Here is a 16,499-nt window from a genome sequence, read left to right as displayed (position 1 = left end):
CCATCCTTTATTCTCTTACTACTGCCCATTTCCTCCTTCGCTGCTCCCGGTCCTTCTGCCCTCCCTCCTCTCCTGTCCCCTCCCCTACACCCTTTCCTCTGGGCAGCCACTGTGACATTAATATTCCCCATAAACCCTGCCCCGGCTTCTGTCTCCTTTGTCCCTCCTGGGGAAACCTGGCAGGTACGTCCTTCTATTCACCACTGAGGACTCCACCCAGGGTGTGTCCCATCCCCACCCAGCACACCAGGTTATCAGAATCAAGCCCCGGCCTCCCCAGCCCACTGTGCCTCCAGCACACCTCGCCCCGGGGCCCGCCTCGCCAGGTGGAGATCACCAGGAGGGAGTGCAGGGGGAGGAGGATTCAAAGCCCTGACCCAGCTGCTTTTGGTGGCACGAGTTTGTCCATCTGTAATCCCAGTGACTTGGGAGGCTGAGGCAGGAGGATCAAAAGTTCAAGGCTAGACTGGGACAATGAGCTAGAACCTGTCCTGGAAAGGGAAAAGACAAAACCAACTGGGATGGTGAGGTGGTTAAGACCTGGTTCAGTCCCCAGCACCAAAACCATAACCACCCGCCTTCTCTCCTTCCCAGGTCTCTATGGAGTTGAGATTCTCTACTGTACCCATGGGACACATTAGATAGGGACAGTCTTCTGACTTAGAGTATCAGATCGTTTATTCATTGGGCAAATATTGATTGAGAAAAGGGCTCTGTGCTGGTTAAGGCACTTGGCTGCACATTTATTTAGGGAGGCCTTCATTGTCACGGGTCGGTCCTGCAAGTGTGTGGTCCCGAGAGTGAGTGCTCCTTGCTGTCGGGGCCCTGGCACCTGCTCCCCTTTCCCAGCCTCCCAGGCTCCAGGCCCTGTAACAGGTGCCGAGAAGCCAGTGGTCAGCGAAGAGGAAACATGATGTGCTGGTAGAGGACCTTTGTAAATGTGGCAAGTGCCATGAAGTGTGACTTGGGGCCAGTAGAGGGTATCATGAGGGGAGGGCTGAAGGACAGGTGGGGACCCAGCCAGGTCACAGGCCTTGTGGCGGGATGGAGCATGGCGTGCAGGTGGTCCTGGTGGAGGCACCAGGGCCAGGGCAGGGGACCCCCATGCAAATTAGTCCTGAGACGCGGTTCTAATAAAGTGCCCAAGTTTGCAGGCGGTGGACCTACAGTCCAGTGGAGAGGATTCCAAGCCCACCCTTCGTGAGGCTGCTCCTCTCCTCCTCCTTATTGCCTTTCTGTGCGGGACGTAAGGACTGTGCCCACCCCCCAAACTCTGTCCATGTCAGACAGAGCTTCTGTGATGGAATCTATTATTAGCCACATTTTCCAGATGAAGAAATGGGAGCACAGAGAGTTTAGACATCTCGCTGTGTCCGTCAGCTCAGGCTGCCACAGCAGAATGTCACAGACGAGGGGCTTAAATGACACACTGATTTCTCACAGTTCTGGAGCTGGGAAGTCCAAAGTCAAGGCCAGGCCACCCAGCTCCAGGTGATGCTCTCCACCCAGCAGAGGGCCGGCTTAGGCTATGTGTCACACCATGGACACAGCTCCGGACCTCTTCCTCTATGACACCTGACCCTCAAGACCTCACTTCATCTTGTCACCTCCCCACAGTGCTATTCCAAATACAGTCACAGTGGGGCTTATGGTTTCAACATAGGAATGGGTGGTGGAGTGGGGTGGGGCTCAAACATTCCATCTCTGACACCTGCCCAGGGCGCACAGTCACTCTGTAGGTCGGTGGGGAACTCGGGCTGCTCCTCTCCAGAGCCTGGGTGGCTAATTACCAGGATCCACTGCCTTTGATGGCCTGTGTGTGACCATTGCTCCTCCAAGGGAGACCTGCTCCTGGGCTTTGCAAATCCACAGCACCTTGCCCCCACGTGGGGCTGGCCCATGAGCTGAGGCTCAAACCCACCACCGGCTGATCCCAGTGATCATTCCACAAGAGGACCAGGCGGAGGACACGGCCCGGACACACCCAGGGCCTGAACATGACCATGGACGGAGAGGAGTTCCCCTTCTCCTGTTCTGAGCTGCGCCCCAGCCTCCGGGGCAGACTTCATCAGGACTGGTCTGCGTGACCTTGGGCAAATCTCTTGCCATCTTGCAGCCCCGGCTCCTGCCCCGCTGACCTGTGACCCTGCCCTCTCACCGGAGATCCAAGGGCTGTGGGGTGGGCGCGGGGCTCCCCCCACCCCGGGGCGGCGCAGGCCGAGGTGGGCTCGGAGGCTGCGGGGCGCCTTTCAGGGCCCTGCGCCCTCGCCCGGCCTCTGGGGCGCTGCCACCCACTAGACGCCCGCCCGAGCCCCAGCGCCCCGGCTCGAGTGGGGCCGAGGCCGGGAGGCGCAGGATCCCTCCCCGCCGCCCCCCTCCCCGCCGGCCGCCAGCCAACTGCGTGCCCCCGGGGCCGGCAAGAAGCCACATGCCCCCGCAAGGAATGCCGGGCGCAGGGCGGCGGGGCGGCGCTGGGCAGGGCCGGGCTGGCCGGGAGCGCCCCGCGGGGAAGGTGGGTGAGCCGCCCGCTGCCCGCCGCCCGGCCCGCGCCCACTCGGGCCCCGCTGCTCCCGCGGGCGCCGGGGGCGGGTGCCCGGGCCGGGGGCGGGGCGGCCCCAGCCAGGTCCCCGCCGCGCGCCCCCGGCCCCGCCGGCTGGAGGAGGGGGCCGGCCGCGTTCCCCACACCCTCCCGCCCGCGGCTCTGGGGCCCCGGTGGGGAGCGGGCTGGTGAGCGAGGAGCAGGGGAGTGGCCAGCGGGGCCCCGGGTGGTGAGTCACACGCCGCTCGCCCAGCCCGGGCCCCGCGCCGCCCCAGCCCCAGCCGCGCTGTCCCGGCCCGAAGAGTGTCCCCAGGCCTGGCATGAGGACCCCGGGGTGCCGAGGGACGGCCGAAGCCCGGCGCTGGTGCAGGGCGGTAAGCGGCGGAGGACGCCCCTGGGGGTGGGGCTTGAGTGGCCGCCGCCCGCGGTACCTGCCGGAGCTAGCACCGGGCCTGGCCGCTCGGGCAGCCCCTCACGCGCCAGGCACTGAGGGCCCGTTTCGTCCCGCCCACCCCATTGGCCACAGTTGGACTTGAGTTGTTCCCTCCTTGAGCCCCTGCGCAGAGTTGTCCCCAAGCCCATGTGGGTTCCTCGTGTCCTTTCCCCGTTGGTCTTGGGGCCCGGCTGTGCTTCCCAGGCCTGCCCTGGCCTGAGCTGCCCCTGGTGCCTGACCCCATGGGGCTGGTGGCTCCAGTCGTCCCCAGGACCAGCCCGGGATAGAAATGGCATTTCCTCTTGGCCGGGCCGCAGCTGTTTTTGTTGTCTGTGTTCTGAGCTTCCTCTGGGATGGCAGGCGGGTAACCAGACTCCGCGGGACCCCTGCGTGCCCTCTGCGACACTCACCCCTCTTCCCCCTTTCTTTGATCCTCTTCCTGGCCTGCTCCTGCATCCCAGGACAGAATGACTGAGAACATGAAGGAGTGCTTGGCCCAGACCAAGGCGGCTGTGGGGGACATGGTGACAGTGGTGAAGACAGAGGTCTGCTCGCCCCTCCGCGACCAGGAGTATGGCCAGCCCTGGTGAGGCCTGTGTGGGGACCCAGAGCGGGCAGGAGGGTGGCTGGACTGGGGGGGCTGGGGACCCTGCCCACCTTCCTTAACCTTCTTGGGCAGCTTCTGGGGTCAGGGGTGAGCGCAGGCCCTAGAAGAGCTGGAGCAGTGGCCCAGGAACAGCAGGCCACCTGGGGCTTCTATGCACACCCGTGTCCCCTGGGCCTCTCGGCCGGGTCCCCAGCCTCTCCCTGTCAGACTCTCACTCTGACGGCTGCTTTGCTTTCTTTGCTGACCCTTGTCCTGGGCAGCTCTAGGAGACCCGAGCCTTCGGCCATGGAAGTCGAGCCCAAGAAACTGAAGGGGAAGCGAGACCTCATGGTGCCCAAGAGCTTCCAGCAAGTTGACTTCTGGTGTAAGTGGGGCTCGAGGCTCCGGCCTGCACCTCCCTCCCCCCACCCCCTCTCCTGGGCTGGGGACGTGCAGCAGGAGTACTAGTGAGGTCCACCTGTGCCCGGTGGACCAGGCACCGGTCCATGCTCCGGTGGTCCTCATCTAGAGCTGCAGAGGGGGCTGTGGTTGGCCCCATCTTCCAGGTGAGGACCCCGCGGCTTGCTGAGAGCTCAGTGCCCAGTGCCAGGTCCCACGGCTCACAGATGGACAGTCGCAGTTCAGAGCCATAAGGCTCTGAAGCCATGCTCTCTCCTCCTTTTTCAAACTTGAGACAAAAGGAACTGGTGGCTCCCTTGAGTTGGCGGCTTCCTCTTGGAGGCCTGGGGAGGGTAACCAGGTATGGCACTGGGTGACTATCCTGATGACCCAGGGGCCTGCGGCTGGGTGTCAATGCATTGTGCTCTCTGCTGCCTGCACTGTCCTTGGGTGGCCTCCTCTCAGCCCTTGGCCTCCTCCCTAGGGGTCCTATCTCCCCGCCACCACTGAGACCCTTCCTCTTCTTTCCATCCCTGCAGTCTGCGAGTCCTGCCAGGAGTACTTTGTGGACGAGTGCCCCAACCATGGTCCCCCCGTGTTTGTGTCGGACACACCGGTGCCCGTGGGCATCCCGGACCGGGCTGCCCTCACCATCCCGCAGGGCATGGAGGTGGTCAAGGAAGCCAGCGGAGAGAGCGACGTGCGGTGCATAAGTGAGGTCATACCCAAGGGCCACATCTTTGGCCCCTATGAGGGGCAGATCTCCACTCAGGACAAATCGGCGGGCTTCTTCTCATGGCTGGTGAGTGTCCCCTGGGCTGTTCAGCGGGAGAGGTTGTCGAGGACATGGAAGGAAACCAGCAGGGGGCGCCATATGCTGGCCCAAGGGCTTTTCTGCATGTGCCATTGGACATGCAGATGATGGATGCTGTCCCCATCCCCAACCCAGTGGCTGTGTTCCTCGCTTTCCAAGGGCCATCCTGAGAGAGCCCACCTGGCGGTCATAAGCAGAGCAGGAAGTCGTCGGCCAGAGCAGAGGGCAGTGTTCCTACAAGTCCTCGCGTGCGTGCCTGTCAGGGCATTCGGTGGCATTTACAAAAGGCCCAGCCACCCCTCTTCCACAGGGACGTGGGGACTGAGGGGAGGCAGAGCAGGATGTTCATCTTAGAAGGCAGTCACGTGAGGGCAGGGCCAGTGCTGGAGGCGTGCGTGGAGTCGATGCACTGTGTACGTGTGACCACTGTGACCTAAAGGGGAACGCAGGGCCCTCTGGGAACACAGCACAGAGGGCCATGCATGCTCATAGTCCCCAAGACCTTGGGGCCTGGAGCCCCAGTGCGTCATGTCAGCCAGCTTCGCTGTTTACCCTCCAGTGTGACCTTGGACGAGTCATGGGCTTCTCTGAGCCCGTTTCAGTCTGAGGTTGATAACAGCCTGGCTGAAGAAGAACGGGTCGTGGTGCAGCGCCTTAGGTCACGCTGGCCCGATACCGGCTGCTGTTATTGTTGTTCTTGACCTAGATGCGGTAGGAACTGGAAGAACGCGTGGCGGTCCGTCTTGGAGGGGGTGGGAAAGAGCTCCGCATGAGCAGGACGCTCATGAGGCCGCGAGAGCAGCCTGAGCAGCGGCAGCGATGGCTGAGGCTCAGAGTGGCAGAAAGTCAGCAGGCAGGGCGGCCGGGCCAGTGTGCCTGAGCCAGGGGGCCACCTGCATCCCCGGCCAGGGCTCCACTGTGTGGCCAGGCAGAGAGGTGCCCTGGGCTGCGAACTCCAGGCTCCCGCTAGGAGACTGGGGCAGGGTTTCTGTAAAAACTAGGTGGCCCCTTGAGCTTGGGTGCTAGAGGTGGGCTTATTTGAAAGAGATTTGGGAGGGAGAGTCCCTGGGATTTGTTGGTGGGGGGATGTGAAAGGAGGAAGAGGAGTTTCCAAGACTGAGTCAAACCTGAGCCACTGAACAGCTACGGGAGAGCAGCTACGGGAGAAGCAAGCCGGCTCACCATTTGAACGCTTCTCTTCTGAGCGACTTCTCCATGCCCGGCCTGGCTGGCCCTGTGAACACAGTGGTGGGCCAGGTCAGGCATAGCCTTGTTCTCATGGAGCTCACTGTGCAGGAGATGGAATTAATTGAAGAACAAGATAAATATGCATAAAATTCCAAATCTGATAGCTAATGGCGAGATAGTGAGGCCCAGAGAAAGTGAACAGCCTGGGGAATTATTACGGCCGGAGATCAGCAAAGGCTTCCTGGCACTGAGCTGTGACTGAAGGAAGAGAATGGCTTCCAGGTGAGGGCTGGAGAGGGGCATCAGATGGCTGGAGTGACATGTGCAAAGGCCCCGGGGCAGGAGGAGAAGGCAGTATATTCAAGCAACTGGTTAGTGGTTCCTGGAGAGCGACAAACACAGAGACCTAGAGGAGGGAGGGATATTGACCAAGTGGGGCCCAGTGGGCCAAATGAGTCTGCTTGCTCTTTAAAGACAGTGAGAAGCTTTCATTTTGTTTGAAGTTGGGGGTAAGAAGAGTGACCTGAGCACATTTATGTTTGAAAAGGCAACTGTGGCTGCAGCCTGGAGAACTGATTGGGTGCAGAGGGTGGAGCAGTGGTCAAGAATGAGGTCTCCCAGGGAGGCTGAGGCAGGAAGATTGCAAGTTCAAGGCCAGCCTCAGCAACTTGGCAAGTCCCTAACCAACTCAGCGAGACCCTGTTTCAAAGTAAATATCAAAAGGACTGGGACGTGGCGCGGGGCACCCTGGACCGGCTCCTCTCTGTGGGCGGAGATGTGAAGACAAGGGAAAGGGCTGGGAACTCTGTCCCCAGCCGAGCTCTGTGGGGAGCGGGAGAGTCAAGGGGGTCCCCCTCCAACAGGTCACTGCAGGTGCAAAATGAGGGTGCTGGAGGAGGAGGGGCTGCAAGATGGTGGTTCGGGTTTGGACTTGGGTTTGGAGTCTTGCCAAGATGTCCACCTGCTGATGTCCAGTAGGCATATGGAGAGGAGGTTGTGGTGTCACCCGCGAGTCCCCTGTGCACAGGTGGTCTGTGGCGTGCGGGGCACGAGGGCAGCCCCGAGGGCCTGACAGAGGTGGAGGGGCCTGGGACCCCACTCCGGGGAGCTGGAGTCTGAGAAGACGGACTAAGAGTGGCCTGAGAGGGAGGAGGGGGCCAGGAGGGCAGGTGTCCCAGAAGTCCAGAGGGAAGCGAGGGGTCATGAGGACCACAGTGGCCGACGGCGTCGAATTCTGCTGGAAGCACAGTGAGAAGGGCTGAGAAGCGTCCTCTGGGTCTGCGCAGCGCGGTCAGCGGTGCATTTAGCGAGAGCCGCAGGGACGTCCACCCGGGCACCCTCCTAGAAGGTGGGCCTCCGTGGCAAACAGTTGGCCGCGGGGACAGTCCCCTCCTCTCCAGTGGAGTTATCTGCAGGACCAGCAGGGGAGCCGTGGGTGGACCCTGGTTAGTGTGGAGGTGACCAGGATCATCTCTTCTCAGAAGCCTGGGGGAGAGGAGATCAGAGCTGGGGGACAGAGATAGGAGAGCCAGGCTGGGGCCAGGGGGCGTGAGCTGGGAGAGGTGGCACCGCTGTCCCTCAGAAGCCAGCGGGAGCTCTGCATGAAAAGGGCGACACAGGGGGAAGCCGCTCCCTGGGCTTTTACAGTGGACGTGCTGGACAGGGGAGGGGGGGTCAGATCTCCCTGCCACTGGAGGGACAGCGCAGAGGATGGGAGCAGGGGAGGGAGGGAGGTGGAGGAGGCCAGATAATGACCCCGCCAAGAGTCCACGCCTCACCCGGAGCCTGTGAGACGTCAACTTATACGGCAAAAGGGAGTTGGCAGGTGTGACTGAGTGACATCTTGAGACGGGTGTCTCCTGGCCTGTCTGGGGGGTGGCAGTAGTATCACAAGGAGATCGGGGGCAGAGAGAGATTAGAAGATGGTCCTGCTGGCCTCGAAGGTGGAGGAGGGAGCCAGGGGCAGGGGAGGCAGGGCCTGTAGAGGCTGGAGAAGGAATGGAGCCAGGCAGCTTCTCTCCTGGAGCCTCTCGGAAGGGTCCAGCCGCCCACACCTTCTTTGAGACCCCCGGCCTCCAGAGCTGTGGGAGAATAATGTTGTGTTGCTTTCGGGCATTGTGTGTGGCATTTTGTGACAGTAACAGCAGAGATGGGGTACAGCAAACTCATGGGAGGTGGGGGGGGGCAGGCAGGAGCATAAGGAGGCTTTGACCTCTGTGACCTGAGAGGCAAGGGACACTGGAGGCCTGCAGAGAACAGATGCTCAAATGACCCGAGGAGGCAGAGGCTGGGACCGTGCGAGTGTGTGTCACGTCTGTTGCTGGAGCCGGCGTCCAGGCCCCGCTGGGGACTGCGGGCCTCAGGAACAGCTCTGCCTGCTCGGGTGATGGGCCGCGGAGGAAGGAGCAAGAGCTAAGCCGTGGCCTGACTGGGGCTGGGATCTGGGAACTGCACGTCCCACAGAAACTGCACTCACGGGTCACACCCTGTCCCCAGCCCTCCTTGCGTTATCTTGTCTTGACCTTCTGCTTGGCTTCACAAGCCCTGGCGCCATGCATAGACCCATGCCTGTGGTGGGAGCAGGGACGGTGACCATGGGGAGCCCTGGTGCTGATGTGTATTGAGCACTTGCTACGCATCTGGGTCTGCCACCATCACACGTGATCCTGCAGGCTCCTGCAGCACCGATTACTCTATCCTATGCACGGGAGAGGGAACTGAGGCCTGGCGGCCATGGGACATGGTGACCAGCTGGGGAGTAGCCGCGCTGGGCCCCGGGCCTCCCTGGGCTGTCTCTCGTCTTCCTCAGCCGCCTCTTCCCACCTGCTGCTCTTGTGGACTCTGCTTCTTCTTCTTGCACAGCACAAGGGCCTCCCTGGCTCCATCCACCTGTACGAGCTGGTCCCACTGTGCGCAGAGTGCCCAGGAGGGGCCTGGGCTCCCCCGGACCCACAGCCATTTCCACTCCGCCTGTCTCCTTGGTGGCCTGACCTGGGCCAGGAGTTCTGGGATCACTTCTGACCATTTAGGAAAGGAATCCTCCTTCCTGTGCTTCCTCGTCCCCCTGGAATTTAGAAACACCATAAGTCGTCGCCAAGGTTGCCCGGGCCACCTCCCCCGCCAACACCGCACGCCCAGGACAGGCTACAGGGTGAGGCGCTGGGGTTGCCACACAGCCAGGTGGTCTGCTAACGAGGCCGGGGACGGAGGAGGCAGCCGGCACGGAGCACACGTCTGTAATCCCAGAGGCTCGGGAGGCTGAGGCAGGAGGATCAGAGGTTCAAAGCCAGCCTCAGCAATGACGAGGTGCTGAGCAACTCAGTGAGACCCCGTCTCTAAATAAAGTACAAAATAGGGCTGGGGATGGGGCTCGGTGGTCGGGTGCCCCTGGATTCACTCCCACACCAAATAAATAAATAAATAAATAAATAAATAAATAAATAAATAAATAAATAAATGCAAGCAAGCAAGCAGCTCAGGGTTCCTGTTGAACAGGTTCCCACCTGTTCCCCAAGGGATCTGCGCAGCCGGGCAGGATGCGGACAGGACACGAGGACGGCAGATTTTAAGAGGGAGGAAGAGAGAAGGAAGGAAAAGGGGGAGCCCTGCACGGAGCCAGCCCTGAGGCTGAAAGTGCCCACCCGATGGCCCTGCGTGTGTTCTGCTGGTGTCTGGGGTCCACATCGGGTGGCCACGGGCCAAGGGGAGTCCACAGCGCGTCCTGTCCGCCCTTCAGGCACTGGTGCTGGATGGATCAGCCGGCTGCCCTCCTGAGCAGGACAGGAGGGAGGGGGTCGCCCCCTGGGTCCCGCCTGCCGAGCGCCTGCCCTCGGGGGGCTGCAGGTGTGAAGTGGGCGCTTCCATCTCAGCTGCCTTCGTAAAATGGGGAAATCTGTTAAGACTTGAACTTGACGTGGGAAAGCTCTTGACGCACCTCCCAGCAGAGAGGGGCCGAGTGCGGGGCTGACAGAAGCACAGTGTCCCCCGCCGTGCCGCGAGCTGTGCAGGAGCAGGCTGGTTTGCCAAGTTCAGGGGGCCTCGGAGAAGCAAGGAGCCGCACAGCCCACAGGCTGTGTATTTGGGGCTGGGGGTGCTGGGGCTGACCAACCCGGGGGGCGGGCTGGTGCCTGTCTTACAGAGCCGCGACGTCACCACTACCGCCAGGACTCGCAGCCAGCTACAGGACGGCCTTCCGCACGCGGCTTCCCAGGTGCACTGGGCCCCCACCCAGAGCCCACTCGGGACCCCAGCGTGTGTTCATCAGCCTGCGCTGGCTGCGTGCCTTTCTCCTTCACGTGTGGCCACAGTGTGGGAGGTTCCGGCAGGTCATTTGCCCGATGCTCCACATGGAGATCTACGATGGTTTCCTCACGCTCGCCTCAGGTCACCCCTCTGGCCTGGCAGTCCTGAGTCTGTCCCCTGTCAGCTCTTGGAGACACGTGATCTCCGTGAGTTTTGTCTCTCAGTCACTAGTTTTGGGGATTGTCCGGGACTCTCGTCTGCACCAGTTATCATTCCTGGTGTCAGATGACTTCTTTTTCTCCCATTCCTTCTGCATTTAATACTTGACATTCCTTTTGTTTAAAAAGAAAAAACTTCCTCCTTCTCTCCCGCCCCCATCTTCGCCTTAGAGACTATTTTTGGCATCTGAGGTCTGGGGTCCCTCCTGTCCTTCCACAGGGCACCCCTGTTCTGAGGTGTACATTGCCCTCGGCTGGCCCCTGGGAGCCCCTTGAGACGGCTCTTTGCTCTTTTGACACAGCCTCATCGCTGCTTTAGCACCTCCTGCCACCAAAGGTCCGGGCCCTGGCTCCAAGGAGTCCTGGTTTCTTAGCAGGGGACGGTGTGGAGAAGCCACGGTCCCAGGGACCAGGGGAGCAGTTGCCGTGGTACCTTCGCTTCTAGGCCACAGGGCATTTGAGGGGCAGGTGGAAGTGGCCTTAGGTCAGAGTTGAGGGAGACGGGGTCACAGCAGTGGCCGCAGCCCCGAGGCCCAGGAGCACTGGGTGGTGCCGAGGTGGGGTGGAGCTCGGGGGAGCTGAAGTGCAGGCTGCACCTGGGAGGACCGTGGGGGTGAGGCTGGGAGAAAGACCCCCGGGTCTCGGGTGCTGTGAACCATCTGGGCACCCCCAGGAGTAGGTGCGCCCCTCAACCTTAGGGTCCTCTTAACATCAGAAGCACTGCAGGGCCAGCTGGTGCAGCTGTGCCACCAAGGCTGGTCACTGGGCTGTCACACACCGAACCACAGGACCCCCGCCCCTCCCCCGACACACACCTGTGAGCCAGCAGGGTCTGGGACTCTCAGAATCTGACCTGGGAACACAAGTAGAGTGTGTGACAGGTGTGACATAGTGATGTGTCTCCTGTGTGATAGGGGACTCGAGGTTCATGGAGTCCCAACGTCACGTTGATTCTATTTTAATGCTACTTAGAAAAGTCTGATCGTGAAGCTGGGTGAACACAAATCTTTTTATACTTATTAAACAACTATCAAAAGTTCAGAAATGTAAAATGTCCAGAACTCCCCAAATCCCAACGTCACTCACAGTAACGGCAGCGCTTCAACATGATGGATGCTGTTATTTTGCGTCATCCTTCACGGCTGTCTGTAAGGGGAGCACGTCGTGGGGCTCCTCACAGGTTCTTGGGTGTCTAGAACGTCTGCAATCCTGCAAGCTGGGGAGTGCGGTCATTTTCCCATGGTTTGACTCTGTTTGAAACTCGGGAAATCTTCTGATGGCCCAAGGTCCTGCGCTTTGACCTGCTTTTTGCCAAATGCAGTGTTTGCATGTGGCGTTTGTAGCTGCTCTTTTTTCTCGGCTCGTGGTGATAACTGGTGTCGCAGAGCCGACTCTCACTGTGAAGCAAGCCATCTCGGCATTCAGGGGCATCCTCCTGTCAAGGGTCAGGTGGTCTGGGCCCTGTGGACTCCACGCTGTCTGTGGCAAGTACAGGTGTTCCTCCACTTACGATGGGCTGGTCCCATGGCATTCATGGTGTGCTGAAGCCTCGTAGGTCAAAGCGGCACCCTCTCCTCCTGTCCTACCACATGTCCTGCCTTAGCCACACTGTACGTGGTCCAGCGATGGTGGTGCCCCGACTCCCGTGGTTTCTGGGCTGCCTGGGCACCATGGTGCTGCCTGGCACCGCAGAGAGGCTCCTCCCGCAGAAGAGTGGCCTGGGAAAAGATCAATATCCAAAGTACGGTTTCTACGGAATGAATATAGCTTTCAAAGCATTACAAAGTAGAAAAATCATAAGTCCGGAGCCATCTGTCCTCCATTCTGTCACGTGGCACAGAGGCAGCTACAGAAAAAGACAAACTCACTGGTACTGAAATCGGAGTGAATTCCAGATAATTCTTGTTCCGTGAGATATTGCTCTTCTTTTGATTAAATTATGATGACTTTTAATTTTTTTTTGCGGTGCTAGGGGTTGGCGGACCCCAGGGCCTCATGCATGGGAGGCAAGTGCTGTCCACTGAGCTCTGCCCTCTGCCCCGGTTCCTCTCCAAACAGTTAAAAAAATAGGAGCCGCTCTGGTCGTCAGGCCACGCAGAAGCAGGAGGACGTCAGGAGGACGTCACTGCTGACACCTGGCAAAGAACCTTCTTGCTGGGGTCCCTGCCGCTGGGCTGCGGTGCCTCCTCTGTGTCCTGCGCCTGGTGGTCCCCCGCAGCTCAGCCGTCTTGTTGGGCTACACGGCCTGCAGGGGGAGCGTCCCCTGTGCCCTGCTGCTCAGGGCCCGTGGCCTGCGGACACTGCCCGGGAGTCCTTCTACCTCCCAAGCCCACTTGCCACTTGCTGGTTGATGTGACCACACATTCAGACACGGCTGAACCCCAGGGCAGGGCCAGAGAAGCACAGGCCACCTGTACTCAGTCTAGGGCAGGGTCACAAGGTGGAGCCACCGGGCGGGTGAGGACCTGGGGCCGCCCAGCCCTAAGCCCGGCACTTCCTGTGGGTGTGGACCTCTCCTGGTGATTCCTGTCTATTGATTTTTTTTAAAAAAATGAAAACATGGAATTAAAAACTCTTGGAGGATGTTTGGATCCTGAGATCATGTCCAAAGACTCGGGTTTGAGAAGCATCAACTCCTGGGCGACTTCCTGACGTTGACGGTGGGGGACACGGAGAGGTCTGACCCACGTCCCCTGAGCTAATTCAGCACCCGGGCCCCCGGGCCCCCAGCAGACGCTGCTTGGGACGGTGTGCAGCGGGGCCCGGTGACCGCGGCCTCAGGGGCAGCCGCTGAGTGATGTCTGGTTCTGGGTCTGGGCCTCTGACTCTCACCACAGGCCTGTGGGTGGGACTCGGCCCCTTTGTGCAGACCGGGAGTCCTGGCGTAGGGGGCTGTGCTGCTCCTGTCGGGGCCAGGACTGCAACCAAAGCTCAAGTTCAAAGCCCCAGCCCCAGTGTGAATATCCAAGACCGTCTTGGCCCTCAGCGAAGCCTCGTACCTCTGGGGACTCCTGCCCCAGCACAGGGGACAAGGTGGTTTCTCAGTGTCTGACCACAGCTGCTGCGTCTTTGGCAGATACTAGTTTTAAAGGGACTTGATCAGATATGATTTAAAGCCATGTGACTTCCCTAAGGTGCACTCTTGAGTGGTTCTCAGTACGTCACAGGTAAGTGTGGCTGTGGCTCCAGGTGACTTTTGTGACTTTGAAAAGTCCCGTGCCCTTCGGCTGCCATCCCCCTCTGCCCTCCCCACGGCCCTTAGTGACCACCGACCGACTTTCTGGTGGTAGATTTCATGAATGAGATGGTACGGCACATGCCATCACGTGGTGTTCCCAGGGTTCTCCGTGTCACAGCCTGGTCATCCCCTTCACAGCTGGACCACATTCCATGGCGTGGATCGACCGTATTTGTTCATCTGTCATCCACTGTGGACGGGGGCTGCTCCTACCAGTGGCAGCCATGACCACGCCTGTGCATTGAGGTCTTCCTTTGTTGCAGCGGGGATGTGCTGGGCCACATGGCAGCTCCATGGTTAGGCATTTTAGGAATCGCACTGTTTATTGAGGAAGAGCTGCACCTGGTAGATGTTCAAGTTGTGTACTGAACAACAGTGGCTGCCCTCTTCCATTCCTACTTGGTCAAAGGGTAGAAAATTCCAGAATGAAATCTGAAGTTTGTTTTTCCCACCCTGTCCAGACCCCTGCTGCTAGGCATAGCAAGGAGGAGGCGGGCCTCAGGCCAGTCTCCATGCTGGCTGCTCCCTGTGGTTCCCCTTCAGGACCTAAGGATGCCCTTGACCTTCACCGGGAGACATTCCTTGCCAAGAACACTGGGGCCGCGTGCAGGTGGTTGGGGCTGGCTGGTCCTGAGGCCAGTTCCCAGAGCTGGGCACTTTTTACAGGCAGAGCCCAGAGACTTGTGAAGGGGAGGTCCCCTGAGTCGGCCACAGGCTCTGGACTCACAGGTCCCTGGGCTCTGCTCCCGGCTCCCCATCGGCTGGAAGTGTCTTTGGGTTGTCTCCTGTTCTCTCTGAGCCCTGGGTTTTGTCCATAAAACAGGGAGCGTGGTCTTAGGGGACACGCCTCTGGGAGGTGCTGGGGTACTGTGCATCGGCTCCTGGCCGTGATGAGCAGGTCGGGCCAGGATCATCTCTAGGAACCTTCCCCTAGGCTTCAGGGAAGGCTGGGCGGGGTGAGGCGTGAACAGGGGAAACCCACGCATGGAATTTGGGATGTGTGCAAACTGGCTGCATTTACCAGGACTCCAGGGCCTTTTTTAAGCATTAGAAAAGAAGGCAGTCCAGCCATTTATGAAACCTGGGCAGACCTGGAGAACATCATGCTGAGTGAAGTGCACCATGCGCAGGCCGGACACTCCCTGAGGCCACTTCTATTAGTCAGCTCTCCCTCCCTGTAACAAAAAGCCTGAGACGATGAACTTATAAGGGGGAAAGGTTATTTTGGCTTACAGATTTGTGAGTTCCAGTCCAGGATCAGGAAGAACCCTGGGTTGAGGCCCCTGGTGGGCGTGGTGGACAGTACTGCCCAGGGGCATCTGGTGGAGCAAACCGTACCTGGTGGCCAGAAGCAAGAGAGTGAAGAAGGAGCCAGTGTCCCAGAGTCTCCTTCGAGGGCACACCGCCAGTGACTTAAGGACCTCCCTCCAGGTCCCAGCCCTAAAGGTTCACCGCCTCCAACAGGGCCAGGGGCTGTGGACCAAGCCAGTCACACACGGCCTCTGGGGGACACTTGCCCAAACAGGCACACCCTTACAGGAAGAATCCCAAATAGTCAAACTCACAGAATGAAGAGTCGGACGGTGGTGCCGGGGATGGGGAAGGGGGAAGTGAGGTGTCCGTCAAAGGGTAGAAAGTTCCAGAATGAAAGTAAGTCCCAGAGCTGTGCTTGGAGCCTACAGTGAGCCATCCTGTGAGGTACACCTGAGCCCTCCCCGGGAGCGGAGATCTCGTGATCACCATGACAACAGCAATAATCAATGCATTTAAAAAGCAGGAAGGCAGCTCCTGGAGGTGAGGGACACGCCGCTGAGGGCTCCAGGGTGTAGACGTCTCTCCAACCCCTCAGTGTGGACATTAGCAGCGTTGAGTGTTTCCGTCACACCTCAATACAGTGGTTTTTAAAAAAAGAAATCTGATAAAAGTTCATTTAGATCAATACAAAGAAGCGATGATCTCCTTATCATTCCATTAGGGTGGCCGGTTAGATTCTGGTTCACAGGACCTTAGTTTCTTAGGTGACTCAAAAAGTCACATACGCACAAAACGCTGATATTCACAAAATGCTGCGCCCGGCGCAGACGCCTAGGGTCTGGAGAGTCTCTCTGTCCAGCCTGTTTGTTCTTCCCTCCGTGTTTCTGGGCATAGAAGAAGCCAGAGCTCAAGTTCAAGTCCAGGGCAGCTCTTCCTCTCCCCGTCTTGGGTCTGCCCAGCTGGGGAGTGGCTGGAGAAGAGAGGGGAGGCCGCCCGCCTCCTGGGGATCCTGGGAGAAGCTCTGAGGTCCGCCAGAGCACGTTGCCAGTTGCGAGTGGCTTCACAAATCACTTTTGTGACCGCCTTGCTCTGTGAGGAGGTGCGGGGCCGAGCGCAGAATGCTTTGTGGATTCGCTCTGTGGACTCCGCGGCTCCTGGAAAGTTGCAGGAATCGGGTTCTGAAAATCCACCGCTGCACCATCTGGTCCAGGCACCACTCGGGGGAGCCGGACGGCGACCCCCTGACCGAGGAGACACCGTCCGCAGAGCAGGCTCTCCTCCACGGCAGTGTGTCAACCCCTGCTCCCAAGGTCACCCAAACCAGAGGCCACGCTGGAAGTTCAGACGGGGCTCCAGAGCCCTGGTGTTAGGAGATCCGTGGGGGCCTCGCCCAGCACCCCGCACGCCCAGCACCCCACACAGTGCATCAGCGCTGTGGCCCCGGGTCATTGGGAACCTGGTTTTCGGTCCCAGCGTCCCTGTGTCTTTCCTCTGTGACCTGGGGCAGGTTCCCTGACGGCCTCCTGATCTGCAGCATGAGGACAGCCTGTGGCCACTTGAGTCAGGTGAGGCGAAGTGTGGAGCACTG

At 59.8% G+C, this 16,499-nt stretch overlaps 1 protein-coding gene across 2 annotated transcripts in view; it reads left to right on the top strand.

The window, feature by feature from the left end:
* The window catches only part of Prdm11 (PR/SET domain 11), a 69,584-nt gene that overhangs the window by 27,122 nt on the left and 25,963 nt on the right, over positions 1 to 16,499 (top strand). For both annotated transcript variants that reach the window (XM_026399149.2, XM_077797462.1), the window contains exons 2-4: positions 3,434 to 3,558; positions 3,840 to 3,943; positions 4,497 to 4,759. In XM_026399149.2, the coding sequence (XP_026254934.2) occupies positions 3,440 to 3,558; positions 3,840 to 3,943; positions 4,497 to 4,759 (486 nt within the window). In that variant the 5' untranslated portion in view covers positions 3,434 to 3,439. The remainder of the gene's footprint in view (positions 1 to 3,433; positions 3,559 to 3,839; positions 3,944 to 4,496; positions 4,760 to 16,499) is intronic.

Source organism: Urocitellus parryii, chromosome 4 (genome assembly GCF_045843805.1).
Source record: "Urocitellus parryii isolate mUroPar1 chromosome 4, mUroPar1.hap1, whole genome shotgun sequence".
Classification (NCBI taxonomy): domain Eukaryota; kingdom Metazoa; phylum Chordata; class Mammalia; order Rodentia; family Sciuridae; genus Urocitellus; species Urocitellus parryii.
Note: the sequence above shows the minus strand (reverse complement) of the source record. Positions and strands in the feature narration are given on the sequence as shown.